A 17265-nucleotide genomic window follows, 5' to 3' on the forward strand; every position below is an offset into this window, starting at 1 on the left:
CTGCAGAGACCGCTGCTGCCAAACACCTATTCCCCACGTGTGTGCGTGTGCGCGCACACACACACACACTTGCACAGGTCTGGGAGAAGTGAGAAGAAAGCCATGCAGAGGCAATGATAGTGGAGAGATCAAAATGGGAAGCCTCTGTCCGGAACCTCTGACAGATTTAAAAAAACTGCGGAGCAGGGCTTTATTTTGGGGGGGGGGGAGTTTTATTTGAGTTTTCACAAAAAGAAAAGAAATACAAGTAAAACATCTTTTTTGAAAGCAGCATAATCCTGGGTTACATTTCTTTGTACAGACCCAAATTCAAGTTCATGCTCATTTTTATGTTTCTATTCCATATCTTATTACTATTTTACATTTTCTACATAGCTTCTCCCCTCTTTTAATTTCCTTAATTTTATTTTATTTATTTCCTCTCAATTCAAATCATTGTACTTATATTTTTTGTCTGTCCTGTTTCAATTGTCTGTTATCTTTTCTCATTAAACAAAATTTCTCCTGTAGTTACTAATTGGAGTATGACACCTTTATATCTTTCCCCTAAAATTATAACACTTAATATAATACATAACTTCCATTCAGATTCTGCTTGGTGTATTCTAAAACTACACACTGTATTCTTGAAAAAAGAAAAAATTATAAATGTATAATATAATTAAAACAACAATCCATTCCAATTCAATTCTATCATTAATAGTAATATTCATTTAAATCTTAACATTTTGCACGTTACTTTTCAAATAAATATCATACTTCAATGGGAACAATTATAAACTTTCCATAGTTAATTCCCCCCACTCTTCACTTACATTTTATAAAACATTGACTGATTAAAATGTTCCCGTTCCTTCCTAATTCAATTCTCTCATTTATTTTATTTCATGTATTTTATTCACAAACATTTCACTAAATTACACTAACTATTTTATCCCTCTTTTTAATCATATGTTGTTTCCAATTTTCTAAAGTTATTTCTATTACAAATATAACAATACAATCTTATGTACCTTTACAGAATCCCTTTTTCAGTTAGATTTTCACCCATTATCTCTAAATAGATCCTGTTTCTTTATATCTTGCTCCAAACCTTTGTAACTTATTTTCCTTTCCTTCTTCCCTCTCTTCTTCTCTCTCCCCTTTTTACCCCTCTGTCTCTCTACCTCTATTTCCCTCTTCTGTATTCCCTTTTTCTGTTGCTTTCCAACATTATATTTATTTTTCAAATTATTTTTCTTTTCTTTGGTTGTTTTTTTAAGTCTTAAATTCTCGATTCTCTTTCCTCCCTTTCCTTTTTCCTCCCCACATAGAGTTACTTGTTCATTATAGATGGCTTCTTCTTTGTCCCAGTCTTCCTGTTTTGCAGTCTTTTATTGTTGTTTCTCGTAATTGCAGATCTCCATTTCTAAGAATTGAAAAATGAAGCCAAAAGAGCCCTTCCCTTCTTGTGCATCTTCTTTGTACTTTTTAAGTTCCATTTTCAATTCATCCAGAAGTGATGCCATTGTAAAAATTTTAAACAACCACCCAATTAGTTTTAGTCATTCAAATATAATAACCAAAAATCCAAAAGTCACCAAGCAATCCAAATACACACAAGCTGTTTCTTTTAACACTTTCTTTTTTTCACTTTCTCTTCCTGGGGTTACTATTTAGTTGCAAAGTTTCAGTCAAAATGTATCTTTTAGAAGTCTTATTGTTGTGACTCGGAGGTTTGAGCCTGCTCTGTTAGAGGACACAGACTTGAATAATGAGGAAGAGGAGGATTTGGCTCTGAGGTTTGAGCCTGCTTTGTTAGAGGATTTGGAATTGCCTTCCTCCCCAGGACTTTCCTCTTCAGCAAGACCTTCCTCCCTGGTTGTGCCTCAGGTGTTGGGAGATAACCAGGAGGATGTATCAGAGCCTCTGGCTGAGGAATGTTGGTTTGATGCGAGGCAAAGATGCAGGCAAAAGCGTGAGATGCAACGCAGAAAGAAAGGACAAATCAGAGACTGAGATGAGGGACTGACATGCCCCACAGGGAATAAAAGTGGGTGTGTTAGCTCTGGGTTCTTGTTTGGGATGTGTTATTTAGTGAGAGAAGCTTCAGAATTATCCTGTGTGTGGCGTCAGCTTGTGATTTATGTTCCTGCTACCTTATCGGACTTGGCAGACAGCTTGCGTGAGACTGCCAAGAATGTTAAGGAATGTAACCCTGTAATTACTGGACTTGCCTGCTTATTTGTGTTTCAGTTGGAAATTTGGACTTATTACTTTGTTTGTACAGGTGAGACATAACATCTTATTGTAATTTTACTTTAGATTCTTTTGAAGTCCAGGCAGTCTCTTCCCTCCAGATCCTGCCCTTATTCTTTTCCTCTCCCTTCCTGCTTATAGAAGAAAAAGTTTTTAATGTCCAGCCTCGACTGACTCTATGCCTTTTTTTTGTAATACGTTTTTTATTTTTATATTTTAAAAAAATCTATTTTGGTGAACAATGTGTTTGCAGGTTTTTACATTTCAATACAAACATGACCTTAGTTACATATTTATCTTTCATATTAAATTTCATATCATATCATTACTTTTCCCATTTTCCTGTAAATTTTCTCAGATATTCTTATATTCACTTATTTTATCCATTTTCAATTCATAGCTTATTTCATTTTTCTTTAAGTATTCTCATGTTTTATAATATCTAAAATTCTTATTTTATTTCAATATTCATTATACTTTTATACTTTTATCTGTCACATTTGTAATTTTATCACATATTTTTATTTCATTATTCAGTAAGTTTCATCTTAATTCTAATAGTTCAAAAATTACCCCCTTTGATTATCAATTTGAGTGTGCCACCCCTTTATCTTATACATCATTCAATTTACTCCCCTTTAATTCATAGTAAAAATTTACCATAACTTTTTAATTATCACATTCGAAGTTAATGACAATAATCTCCTATTACATATCGTGTGTGTATGTGTGTGTGTGTGTGAAACTCCAAAAATTAGAATATTGTGCAAAAGTTCATTTATTTCAGTAATGCAACTTAAAAGGTGAACCTAATATATCAGATAGACTTATTTCATGCAAAGCAAGATAGTTCAAGCTGTGATTTGTCATAATTGTAATGATTATGGCTCATGTATCATTTCTTTTATGCTTCTTAATTCCAATTTTATTTCCAGACAAAGTTCTGCCATTTTGTGCACTTCTTTTAATTTTTATTTTTCCTTTTCTTTAATGTTTAAGTCCAATCCAATTGTCCAATAATGTATTTCAACCAGCATCTTTGATATTTATTTCCAACAATCAATGTCCATAAATCTTTATTTCCAGGTTCCTTCTGTTAATTCCTCTTTCAATTTTTTCAAAGTCACCAAAGTAATCCCAGGGTAATTTCTTCACACTTCTTTCTTTATAACATTTTCTTTCTTTATAATATTCTGTTTTTTCACTCTTCAGGGTTTCTGTATTATTATAATAAAGTTCCTCTTATTTTATATCAAGTTCTAGTTTAAAAAGGACCAAGCACTTTTCAAAGAGTCACTGAAATTTTTCCTTTACCATTAGGTGGCGCTCTCTGTTATGTCCAAGTTCCACCTTTTCTTTTCACTTTCTTTCCCTTTTTAGGCTTTTAGATTCCAATAATTCAATGATTCCAATTATTAACTATTATTTCTTTTTAACATGTTCAATTTCAGCATTTAGTTATGCCTGTTTAGTGCCAAAATCATATATTTATCCAGTTTAATTTCCAAATCTTTTATAGTCAATTTTTCTTCTTCTAACTTTCTCTTTCAATTTAGTTTTTTTCAAAGTTCTAAGCCACTTTCACTGGTTTCCAATTTTTTTTCTCTCTCTCTGGTCACCGCTTTTACAATCTTTTCTGACAATTTCTTTGTTTCTTAATTCCGAGGTACCTTATTATCCTAAATTATGCCTGGTTCACACTTTGCTCACAACTTTCCGCTCCAGCACAGTCTTATTTTCCCAGACTGCCTCCTGTCTTCATGGTGGCCATTTTTGACCACCCCTGCAGCTCGTCTTCAGAGGGGGTTTTCCCTGTCGAGGAAGGGAGATGCGACTCCCTTTGACCCTCCAATGGATCTCCCTTTCTTCACCACCCTTCCAGGGTGTTTCCAGTCCCAGTTGAGACGCTCTGATGAGGGAGCATGAAGCAAAACCATGCAAAATCATGGATTTTGCTCTGACGTGATAGGAATACAACCTGAAATTTCCTGGACTGACTCTATGCCTGATGCCAAGAGGGAAGTTCTGCTTCTGCCCCTCCTCCACAATGCCAGAAACTGCACGCCACTGCCACTCACCTGCCACGTCCCCCACACAGCCCCTGAAATCACCCATTGCATGCTGACAGGCAGAAGCCCCATGGCCTAAAGGTCCCATTCTATCTCCTTCCCATCTTTTTCCTTCCTCCATGCTCAGAAAGGGATGAGGGGAGGGGGAGAGATTCACACCATGGCTTTCCCATGTGGGAGCAGGGGAGTCTCAGTGAAAGACCAACAAGCAGGGCATGGACATCCTGGTGCAGGTGCAGTGCTGATCTGCAACCTAGTGATGGCCATCCAGGTTGGACTGCAGCCAGACTTAGATTCACGACACTGCCTCAGCCCCTGGGCATACACACAGGAGGCAGTGGGCACACGAGAGCTAGTGTCTTGGTGTAGGCATGGCACTGATCTTCAACCTGGTGGTGGCCATCCAGGTCAGACTGTGGCCAGTCTTAGTTCTGCAGCACCACCCCAGCACTACCTCATGTGCACAGGAGGTGGTGAGCATGTGAGGGCTGGCATCTTGGGTGAAAGGGAAGCACTCAGAATGCAGTCCCCAGGCATGCCAGCTCACCACCTCCTGGGCCACTCGGGGTGAGGCCAAGGCAGCGCTGCCAATCTAAGGCTGGCCACGGTTTGGCCCAGATGGCTGCCACCAGGTTGCTGATCAGCACCCGGTCAGCCTGGGCTAGGTCAAGGCACTGCGAACCAGTCTTTTGCTGTTTCTAGGGTGGTGTTGCAGGCCAGATCTAAACACTTCCCAGTGTCCTTTCTAGCAACGCCCATCAACCTGTTTCTTCTGCGAATGACCAGTGGAGCCAAGCAGGCAAGGGAGCTGGCATGGATGGCTCTTTAAAACAGGCACAGCTCTTCACACAGCCCCCTCCCCTGATGTCAGGCACATGTGAGAAGTCAGGAGCTTAGCAGGGCACAGGGCTCCTCTGCCTCTTGATTGGATGGTGGCTACTTGTCCCATGCAGTGAAACACCTGGATTACACCATGCCTCAGAGAATGGGCCAGGACAAAGGGCTGGAGGTGGAGAGTTGGGGGGCCTTTGACTGTGGAGAATAGCTGGCAGTGTGGCAGCAGAGCAGGAAAGCTAACTGTGATTGGGCAGTGGTGGTTGGCTGGCAATGAAGTGAGCATGGCAAAGGATCATCATCTAAACTCCTTAGACTCTTTCTAAATGATTAGAATTTATTCAGATAATTCTCTAATTTTCAATAACCTGGCTATTACCACTGCAGAAAAAAGTAATATCATTAATATCTGTCAGCTCCGTCTGTCATTTCTTCAGTGGAAGAAGAAAGGGGGGGGGGGGCTAATAAAGAAATCCTTTCTTGATGTAACCTGAATATATTTAATCTTATATCGAATTTGTATAACCCACACATCATATGATGGAGGGAGAAAAGCCAGATGGCCAGAACTATCACCTCTGAGAGGCACAACCAGGAGATGAGAAGGTCATAAAAATTCCACAGTGAGTTGTGTCTTGGGAATCTCTTGAATTGTTCATTCTAAAAGTGGAGTGGGGGGGATTAGGTATGCCCTGGGAAACTGTGGAAAAGATCTTTCCTTACAAAAGGGGTGGGGAGGAATTAACATACTGGCTTTTGTTTCACTAAATACACATCGAGATAAGGGGAGGGGTTCTAAACTCCCTTGTATGCCTGTATGCCTGAGAGACCTCAGACACTGCTTTGAACTCCTACAGGAATTGTCTCATCTCAATAAAGGATTCCTTTTTGATACGTTTTGATACGTTTTCAGAAGTTCATTCTAGTTGAGTGAATGGGAAAAGTTCTGTAGCCTGACAATATCCTTTGCACACATAATAAATTGGAGATGTTTTCTCTCTGCCCCACTCATTTTCAAATCTTCATTATCAGAAAACATTCAATGTATCAATAGCAATGAACTTCAAACCGGCACACCCTAAAACAAATACTGTACACACAACTCAGAGGTTGCATTCATATCTTTTGCAAATCAAATCTTTGAAGGTGGGAAGAGGTACAAGGGTTGCAGCATATCAGAAATGTCATGTTGTAATGCTATTATGGAAACCAACTCTAAATATGTATTTAAAAAACCCTACAAATGTCAGAAAACTTAAGCAGTACAACCTTTTTGGGGAGGACATTTTTATGTATACAATGGCATATGTATACAATGTTTGTGCAGAATATGGCCAGATGAAGTTTTGGCTTCTCAAAAGTTCTCAACCCTCTAATCATTGTTACCCCAATACCTTAATTGGACATTTTTATATAGTTAAAAGCAAGTGCTTGTGTCTTTGAAATGTGTTTTGCCAAGGCTAGTCAGATAATGAGGACATAATAGATGAGCTAGTACAGGGGTGTCAAATTCAAGGCCTGTGGGCCAGAACTGGTCTGCAGGGTGCTTAAATCTGGCCCTTGGAAACAGTGAAGGGCTGGCTGTGGTGCCTCTGCCATCAAAAACAGAACACAGGAGGGCCATGTGCGACCCCTCAAGCTCCATTTTCACTGGCAGAGAGCTAGCAAAACAAATTAAAAACAAAACAAAAGGAGAAATGCTTGAGAAGGGACACAAAAGGAGAAAGGGAAAAAGGAAAGACAAAGAAAAAGAAGGAAAGATGGGAAGAGAGCAAATAAGGAAAAAGAAGGAAAGAGGAGAAGGAAGAAAAAAAGAAGGAACAAGGAAGGAAGGAAGGAGGGAAGGAAGGAAGGAAGGAAGGAAGGAAGGAAGGAAGGAAGGAAGGAAGGAAGGAAGGAAGGAAGGAAGGAAGGAAGGAAGGAAGGAAGGAAGGAAGGAAGGAAGGAAGGAAGGAAGGAAGGAAGAGAGATTATAGTGAGAGAGATGGAGGGGTCTGAGGGCAGTCCTGCTTTAGCACTTGGCCACCACAGGTACCCCCAACATAAGTCACATTGAGCTGGCCATGCCCCCCTGCCCCCCCAGGTCCCCTGAGGTCAAACACAACCCTGATGAGACCCTCAATAAATCAAACTTGACGTCCCTGAGCTAGTACTTTCTCATGTAAACAATAACCTACCCAGAGTCAAGATGGACATCAAATGAACGTAAAGATAATAATAAATAAAAATTATTAGGCAAGAAATCTAAACAATGAAGATGCACAAATAGGTTGAATAATTGCAGTAGAATATTATACAAGTTTTCTGAAATGGATGTAGGAAGAGGCCTGCCCAAGGAGAGTGCTTTACATCAGTTGGAATTGTCTGAGGGATATCCCCCAGACTATTTCAACTAATCCCACTTTTGATAAGGATAGTCTTTCAATGACCATAGGGATGTAAGATTTTATTCTCTTTCACATTTTTTGGCAAATGTTGCTACATCTTTTTCATTGCCTTGTCTATGGATATTCCCAGTCTTATACTTTGCAGTTTCTTTGCAGTGCTTTGCTTAATTAATCCTTTATTGTATACTTCTACTTTACTAGTACATTCATAGTGAATCTCCTGCCCACTTTTTAATGTGGCAAAACACATAGTTGGCCTAATAAACATTCACTGGCATTACTAATTGGACACATTCTTCCAATGACAAGAACACTGTAATATGATTAGTGAAAGGATTTGGCATCTCTGAAGCTGAAGCATTATAACAAAGAAGTAACATCTGTGGATCTGTTTTATGCCTCTGTGCACAGCTTTGTTCTGTTTTCTAGAAAGAGTAAAGGTCTGCTTTCAAACAAAGATAGTTTGGAAATACTCTGTTTATGATGGATATTCTTCAAAGTCAGATCATACATAGTTCGAAACTCACCTTCAACAATATCACCCACATAGTGATTAAGGGTCTGTGTTAATTCATCAGCACCACGATCCAAGCTGGTGTTCATGCTAAACTTTTCTGTCAGAGCTGTGAAACCTTGAAAATCATAAGCAACTGCTATCAGTAAAACATGCTATGGATTAGGGATAAAAGAAGGACAAGTAGGAGCTGATTCATTAGACTTTAAAAAGAAAATCTTAGCTTGAAGAAGAGAAACAAACAGCTATAAGTTTCAACTGACAAAGGAAAATCTCCATAGAATCTCTCATTGACAGCAGTTGACACATAGAACATTATTTCCTGCACTGCGTATTTCTATATCCTCAAAGTAAGTTCTTTTTTGCCAAGAAAAGAAAAATAATTAAATAGATGCACATTGAAAAATCAGTAATTCCACTGAGGTTTACTGTGTGTTTGTATGGATATTTTGAAACCTTGCTTTATTTTCAGGAAGAGCAGCAAAGGTTTGCACTATTTTTTCTCATTTAGTATTTTAGGTTTCCATTTAAAAAAACCTCTCTTTGAAATCCTTCCTCTTCCCTCAGTGACATACTGATTTCCTTTGCTTACCTGAAATGTCCATAAAAAGCAGAACACCATCAAAGCTTTCAATAAAAGGCATTTCCTGAGCAAAATCTCCATACACAATGATATCAGGGACATGAGCAGCTAATTTACCAAGGGTTGAAATCTCAATTTGATCATTCTTATTAGTCATTATTATTTCTCATTTGGAACACAACTTGGACATCTATTCACTGCTATATAACCATTAAATCTTCTGTTGTGATGCCCCAATACTGTGAAGACTTATGTATCTTAGATAACACTTCCATTGTTAGGTTTTGTGTCACAATGAACTGACAGCAGTTTCTCCTCCAATTACAGTAGATGGATTATACTTCACCTAACAACTGTTGCTAGGCTAAAACATATCCTTTTCAACAGTGAATTCTCTTAGTTACACTAAGCTGTCACTTAATCAGCAGTGTACAGCAGTGAGCCAGCAGTGTGTGGCAGCAGCCAAAAAAGCTAACACAGTCCTTAGTTGCATAAACAGAGGCATAGAATAAAAAAGGTGAACTTCTTTATAAAAAAGCCTTTATAAAATTTTAGTAAGACCTCACTGGAAATACTGCATCCAGTTTTGGTCACCACATTACCAAAAAAAATGTTGAGACTTTGGAAAAAGTGCAGAGAAGAGTGACTAAGATGATTAAAGTCCTGGAGACTAAAACATATGAAGAACGGTTACAGATTTGGGTATCCCCGATGTAGACAAAAGAACATGACAGCAGTATTCCAATACTTGAGGGGCTGCCACAAAGAAGAGGGGAATCAAAGCACCAGAAGGCAGGACAAGAAACAATGGATAGAAACTAATCCAGGAGAGAAGCAATCTGGAATAAAGAAGTAACTTCCTAACAGTGACTATTGTGGGAACTATGATTCTTTGTTCTTTGTGTACATGCTAGGACAACGGATGGAATCTGGAATAAAGAAGTAACTTCCTAACAGTGACTATTGTGGGAACTATGATTCTTTGTTCTTTGTGTACATGCTAGGACAACGGAGCCTTCTGGTGGTTGGCTGGAACAAGGAGCAAGGAGCAAAGAGAAATTGTTGCCATTTCTTAACCAGAACTGTAGCAAACTTAAACTCTGCAGCCTTGTATGCTTTATGCGAATGATCAGTGCATGTTGTGTGATGTAATGCATTTGTGATAGGACATTAACAAAATTGCTACGTTAACAAAGATTGCTTCTAATAAAAGAGGATTTCGGAGTTCTCTCTGCGCTCTCATCCCAAGACAACTTTGCAAAGTGTCTTCTTTTCATGAGAGAGCACCACAACTGGTGACCCCGACGTGATCCACTCAAAAGAGATACGTCTTTGGCACACCCATTCTCATCGTCTGGAATAGACTTGGTGTACCTCATCCGCTTGAATCGCTGGCGACAACGGATCCCTCGTGAGTATGGGTGGTAGATTCTCTAAGGAGCAGGCAGCTCACATTCAGGAAATCAGAGAATTGACCAAATGAATTTTTTTTACCTTTAAAAAGGGGGGCTCCCTTCATGCCCCCCTCCCAGAAACCTCTATTGAGGAACTCCTAGAATACATTTGGCAACACCGCCCTTCTTATCCGGCTAAAGGCAGTATCAAAACTACAGTATGGAAGGAGATTGGAAAATACCTTCATGCAAGTCCTAGGGCCCCTTTGTCTATATTAATTGCTTGGAGGGTGGTTTTTGAGGCTCTCTCCTCTCTAGAGCAACCCCTACTTGGCCCCCTTTCTGGACCCCCTCCCTATGTGAATCCTGCTGTACAACTCTTGCCCCCCGCTGTGTCTCTTAAACCGACTGCCCCCGGAGGCAAATGAGATTAGTAAACCTCCCCCTTCTCCTGACCCCCCTCACCCAATCCCTCTTCTTCTCTTGTTCTCCCTTCTGTGCCTTCCTCTCCTGCCTTACCCCCTCCTATGGGTGCGGTTCATGCCGCCATCACTGCAGGAGTTAGAACTGGCGAGTTAGATCACTCCAACTGCCCATCGGCGTTCCTGTTAGTTTATGTGCAGAACGCGCAGGGACAAAACGTCCCGCACTGGGAACCCATCCCTGTTAAATCAATCAAGGATATCAAACAAGCTGTACAAATGTATGGTATTCAGGCTCCATTTACGATGGGATTATTTAGAATGATGGCTAACGCCCATATAATGATCCCAGCTGATTGGCATAGCCTTTTTCATATGACTCTAACAGGGACTCAATTTGTTGTATGGCAATCGGAGTTTTTCCATCATTGTCGCCTATTGGCAGCTCAAAATCCGAATCTTACCGCAAATGAACTGGCAGGAGAGGGTGCCCTTGCTGCTCCCACAGCTCAATATAATAGCCCTATTAATGTTCTTAACCTTTCTACACAAGCTGCTCTGCTTGCTCTCTCTCGTTTGGATGACCCTCATACCTCCGCACAATCTTTTGCAAAAATTCTACAAAATTCCAATGAACCCTATGCCGATTTCATTGAATGCCTCCAAACGGCCCTACAAAGGCAAATTACAAATGAGGCGGCTCGGCAGGAAATTCTTCTTAAATTGGCATATGAGAACGCTAATGCACACTGTAAAACCTTGCTTACTCCCTTGATTAATTCTCCAGATGCCACTCTAGCCCAATTCCTACAAGGCTGCAGGGTGGTGGGAACACACCAATACACTTCTGAAATGATGGCTGCAGCTATCACCAGAGGTAATAAGCCATCTGGTAATTGTTACAATTGTGGGAAGCCTGGCCATTTTAAATCACAATGTCGAACCCCCGGCGGGGGGGCAGCAAAGCCCTCCGCCAGTAGAGATGTTCGACCAAAAACAGTCTGCCCGAAATGTAAGAAAGGCTATCATTGGGCTAATCAATGTCAATCAAAAACTGAACCCTCGGGAAACGAGTAGAGGGGCTGGCAGCTAGCCCCTCTCCCAAGGCTGCCCATATACCATCCACTGTGTATGAATTATCAGTGGCAGAAGATGTGCTCATATCCTTTCCCCATCTACCACTCTCTGTCGGTGCACAGCTTCCTCCTTCTGCCTCCTTCTCCTCCAATAAAACTGCTCTTATACAATCTCTCCCTCATGCCCTCCTCAAAGGAATCTCTGTGGTTCCCGATCTGCTTTATCCTTCCTCAAAACTCTCAGCCATTAACCTTTCTGTGCTATCCACTCTTCCAACGAAGTTACAAATGGTGACGTCGTAGCAAAAATGATCATGGTACCGCAACTTCCCTCTGATGTGCTTGCCCTCACTAGATCTATCACCGAAACTAAGCCCACACTCTTGGCTTTAATCAAAGGTCGCCGCTTCACTGGTCTTCTGGACTCTGGTGCTGACGTCTCGGTGATACGCTCTGATGAGTGGCCTAAAGACTGGGAAACAGAGACCTCCCCATTGGTAAGAGGTGTAGGAGGGATTCAAACAGCTCGCATCAGTAAGTTTTGGCTCCCTGTGACTTCTGAAAACCTCACAGGGACTGCACAAATAAAGCCCATCATCCTCCCCCTTCACACGAATTTGTGGGGGAGGGACTTACTCTCTCAATTTGGTGCTAAATTGCAGCTAGAATGACTCACCCTCTTCCCCTTCGCTTGACCTTAACCACGGACATTCCTGTTTGGGTTGATCAATGGCCATTGCCAGCAAATAAATTGCTTGCATTGCAGCAATTAACAGCCGCATCCGCTGCTACTATTCTATCCTCTTTCTCTCTTTCTCCCCTAACCCCTTGGGACAGTCATAACTATTTTCATCAAAATAAAAGGGCTCTTATGAAGGAATTCCAAATCACTGTCCAAGAGGCTGCTGCAATTATTCAACAATGCCCTACTTGCAGCAAGCAAGCCCCTGCCCTGCCGATGGGAGTAAATCCCAGAGGCTTAAAAGCCTGCCAAATTTGGCAAATGGATGTAACCCAGTATGCGCCTTTTGCACCATGGAAATATATCCATGTTTCAGTTGACACATACTCAGGGTTCATCATGGCCTCCCTGCAAAGAGGAGAGACCACAAAACATGCCATTAACCACTGCATCCAGTCATTTGCGTGCCTGGGAAAGTCCTCAGAATTAAAAACTGATAATGGCCCCACCTATACTAGTACCAACTTTGCTACCTTTTGTAAACAATGGGGCATTTTGCACAAATTTGGCATTCCATACAATTCTCAAGGGCAGGCCATAGTAGAAAGAGCCAATCTGACCCTAAAGAATGCTCTTGACAAAGTTCAAAACTCGATGGGGAAACTCATCCCAGGGCTACCCACGCTGCAAAACAAGCTTAACTTGTGCTTATTTACACTGAATTTCCTGAATGAGTCTGGCACACCTGCTTCTTCTGCCGCCTCTCGACACTTTTGCTCTCCATCCAAGGATGCTCCTAGACCTCCAGTCTACTTCCGACAGTTGCCAGATCCCACATGGCATGGGCCAGCTGAACTTATAACCTGGGGACGAGGGTACGCGGCTGTTTCCTACAACAACGCCATCACCTGGGTCCCCGGACGACAAGTGAGGCCTTTTCTACCCAAACTAGCCTTGCCTACATCAGCATCATGAAGCTGCTCGCTGCATTCATCATTTGCCTCCTGGGTTTCCACATCGTTCCTGCTGATACGACAGCCACCCCATCCTCCTGCGACGCCTGCATCAAAACTACTCGCAGCGGAACAAAAACCCAATCCACCCTGATCTATCATACCTTGAAGCCTGAGTGCAACTCCACGACGGTCTCTCCTTGTCTGCATAACAACACTCAATATGCGCGATGTTACACTGCTGAAGGCATTCAGTGCTATGAGCCCAAGGCAGTGGGACCCATTACAGCATCCCTATATGTCTATGCATACAAAGGTGGCTCCAGTTCTGATCTTGCAGGAATGTTCTCTACCAGTCAAACAAAAAATGGGTACATAACCCATAATGTCACTCGGGGGGGTACCAACACCTCAGTATGCTTTGATGCTTGCCTTGCCATCAGCAAAGGTCAAGGTCCTAACGATGCTGCAGGAGTTACCTGCGGCTCACACAGCTGGCAGAGATCTTATCTACAGGAAAAGAAATATCTCTTTCAAAAGTGTCCGGGACTAACGTGGGGGCCACCACTGTTTACAACTACTGGTACACCCCACCTATTGACTCTGCTCAAGTAAGAGGCCCTCAAAATATTAATATCACTGTTAAATCAAGCTCTACTTCATGTACCACTGACAAATGTAATCCCATTTGCTTGTACACTCACCTGAATCTAAGGGGGCACAATATCGTTTTTAGGTCTTGATTTTAGAGACATGTTTGGATCCTGGTTCCCAAAATTGCCTGGTTTGCAAGCTATTGTAGCGCTCATTGGTATGATTGCTGCGGGATATGTTGTATTGCCTTGTGTATTACCCATCTTTGTACGCACTATTTCTAACAGTTTATCCCTCTTGGCTGAGAAAAAAGCCACTGCGCAGGTAATGGCTCTCTGGAATCAACAAATAACTAACACATATGAACCACTGCCATCCGAAAATGAGATAGGAGAGCCAACCTGTGATGACCCAGACGAGGACAAGATGTTTGTGATGGTTGAAGAAGTCACGAACACCGTGGATAACATCAGCATGCACAGCACTCTTGCCTACGGGCCTGACAAAGACTGTTGTTGGGACTAAAACACTCCCTGTCTCTTAAAAAGGAAAAACAGGGGAGATGTGGGAACTATGATTCTTTGTTCTTTGTGTACGTGCTAGGACAACAGAGCCTTCTGGTGGTTGGCTGGAACACGGAGCAAGGAGCAAAGACAAATTGTTGCCATTTCTTAACCAGAACTGTAGCAAACTTAAACTCTGCAGCCTTGTATGCTTTATGCGAATGATCAGTGCATGTTGTGTGATGTAATGCATTTGTGATAGGACATTAACAAAATTGCTACGTTAACAAAGATTGCTTCTAATAAAAGAGGGTTTCGGAGTTCTCTCTGCGCTCTCATCCCAAGACAACTTTGCGAAGTGTCTTCTTTTCATGAGAGACCACCACAGACTATGGAGATTCTCAGTCATCCAGGTCATGGTTGTCGCAAAAGTGCTTTTTCAAGAAGCTTTCTTGTTTTCTCTTTGAAGACATTTAGCTTCTCATCCAAGAATCTTCTTCAGCTCTGACTGGATGGTGGGGAATGGAAGGATTTATATTCCTTGAAGACAGCTGGTCATGTGAATTATTTGAAGAAGAAGAAGAACTTTATTGTCATTGTACAAGTACAACGAATCTGTGGATGCACCCCAACAACTGTTCACAATACAATAAAACCAAAGCACTTAAAAATGAAGATAAGAAAAATAGAGTACCCACGTCTCCATTTGCAATTTGAGAGTCATTGAGGCTATTTCGAGGTTTATCTGTGTCCTCACGGTCACCTGAGAAGTACAAATGGGTGTGAAGCCTTCTTGGAACTGTTGACAGGAGTGTGTTGTAGACTGGAGAGAGATGATGTCATATACCCCCCCCCTTGAGAGAGGGCTGTTCAATTTTGACATAGATGGCCTTTGACCCTATTCGAAGAAATATCAAGGTCCAGTTCCAAGCTGGGAGAAAGGCACTGGAAAGAAGCGTTGATTGCAAAGAAAGTTTATTGATGAACAGAACCAAAGTGTGCAGTTCTGGGGCAGCTGACCAAAATGGAATTGAGAGTGGGTGGGTTTTTATACCTTTTGGATCCCTATGGGGTCATGTAGGGCTCATGGCTGGCTCTATAGGCAAAAGAGGAAATGCAAATCTTTGTTTTCATATTTGTTTGCATTAATCTTGTCAGTCTTTGACTTGTTCCTTATCTGAAGTTTTTGTTTGACTCAGTCTTTCTGAATGGATTACCAAATTTGCATTTTTAAAAGCTAGCATACTCAGTTTCTGCTTGGGGCAGGGGAACTGGTGCTGGTTTCTGCCTCCCTTAAGATTTTTTCCCCCATTTCTCCTTTATGGGAAATATTCTATCCTGCCTTTTTAATATTCCCCAAAATATTTCATTCTCTAGGAAGGTGCATGGGTACAGACTTTCTACAAACCTTCTTTCAAACCACATATTTCTCAGGGTGCCTGGATGTGGGGTGTTGGTACAAATAGGATCTGGCTGCTCTGGTCCTTATCACCTATGATTCCCCCCTCCCAATTTCCTATCACATACACACAAAGCTTTATTGCCCTTTCATCCTTCCCCCATTTCATCTCCCATTCATTCTTCCCTCCCCCAGCTTCTTTTATTTATTTATTTATTTATTTGATTTGATTTGATTTGATTTGATTTGATTTGATTTGATTTGATTTGTCAATCACTTACAAAATAATAGGTATAAGTATAAACATGAGTAAGAATACAGAAAATAGGTATGATTAAATGGGGACAATAAGACAGGGACAGGAGGCACGATGGTGCACTTATGCATGCCCCTTTTGATGGCAGAATGCTTGTGAGGCCCCAGTCTGGCCAGGCAGAGTTGACAGTTAGGTCCCAACTACATTGGCTCTTTCCCTATCAACAAGACCATCAACCCAGTAATGGTTCAACTGGACCTACCCAAAACTCTTAGAATTATTCACCCAGTTTTTCACTGTAGCCTGTTGAAACTGACAATCACTTCTCCCTTGTGCCCTGCAACAAATCTACCATCTACTCCTATCCTGACTGAAGGCAAATGGCACTTTGAAGTTAAAGAGATTTTAGTCTCTCATAGACTCAAAGGGAAAACCCAATACTTAATTGTATAGAAAGACTTTCCCCCTTTGGAACCATGTTATGATATGTACAGTATAACCCTTGAGGAACAAGGATATGCACATGGAAATGTTTATGAGAATAGTTATGAATAATTATCCAGCCACCCACAGATACACTAAATTGAGTTAAAGCTTATTTTAAGAAATAGCACAGTCCAATAAACGGTCCAGGTCATATACTTTTTACAGTCCAAAGAATATCCAATTACAAAGTCTTCTTACCAGTTGCCTTTGTCATTTACAGTAAACAAAGATATCAAAGTATAAGCACAACAGAGAACTTTAGATAGCAACAGAATGTCAGAGATACAGAATGTCAGAGAGAGCAAGCCATGATCTCTAGCTCCCTCTTATGGCAATTCGCAACACAACCAACCATTCGGAATATAGTACAAATCAACACAGTGACTTTGTCTTAAAGCTACAAACATACATTGTTGGATTATATATTGCCAACCCAACTAATTGGTGGACAGATTCCTAACATTCTCCCCTTTGGGTAGGTCAAATATATAATACATTACATCTTTAAACCATAATTCTCACAACACTCTTTATGCTTAATTGCACCTTGAGCTTTTGTGAAATAATCTGCAATATTATGTTCAGTCATGCAGTATTCTAACTGAATTAATTTATTTTGAACACACTGTCTAACGTTCAAATATCTCAAATAAGTATGTTTAGACCTTGTTTTAACAGCTAAATTAGTAGCCATATTAATTGCAGATTGATTGTCTTCATAAACAATAAATAGATCATGTACAGTAATTCCAATATCTTTCAACAATTGTTTATGATATATCAATTCTGTACACATCAATGATAAACATGAGAATTCCGCTTCCATAGTGGATAAACTAATATGTTGTTGCCTAATAGACTTCCATCCTATTAAA

The 17265-nt window shown here is 40.8% G+C and overlaps 2 protein-coding genes across 2 annotated transcripts in view; one reads left to right on the forward strand and one right to left on the reverse strand.

The window, feature by feature from the left end:
• Nucleotides 1–8782, reverse strand: part of ADCY10 (adenylate cyclase 10) — a 199667-nt gene extending 190885 nt beyond the window's left edge. The window contains 2 exon segments of the mRNA XM_087930379.1: nt 8056–8160; nt 8635–8782. Coding sequence (XP_087786505.1) covers nt 8056–8160; nt 8635–8782 — 253 coding nt within the window.
• A 1764-nt stretch (nt 8783–10546) lies between these two features.
• On the forward strand, nt 10547–11690 carry LOC148126246 (endogenous retrovirus group K member 8 Gag polyprotein-like). Its single transcript, XM_087930380.1, has one exon. It carries the CDS (start codon nt 10547–10549, stop codon nt 11516–11518), a length of 972 nt encoding a protein of 323 aa, XP_087786506.1. The 3' UTR covers nt 11519–11690.
• The last annotated feature ends 5575 nt before the right edge of the window (nt 11691–17265 follow it).

Source organism: Pseudonaja textilis, chromosome 3 (genome assembly GCF_049901715.1).
Source record: "Pseudonaja textilis isolate UNSWEBS1 chromosome 3, rPseTex1.2, whole genome shotgun sequence".
NCBI lineage: Eukaryota > Metazoa > Chordata > Lepidosauria > Squamata > Elapidae > Pseudonaja > Pseudonaja textilis.

Coding starts and splice junctions, on each gene's coding strand:
- LOC148126246 (XM_087930380.1), top strand. CDS start 10,547: ATGGGTGCGGTTCATGCCGCCATCACTGCAGGAGTTAGAACTGGCGAG.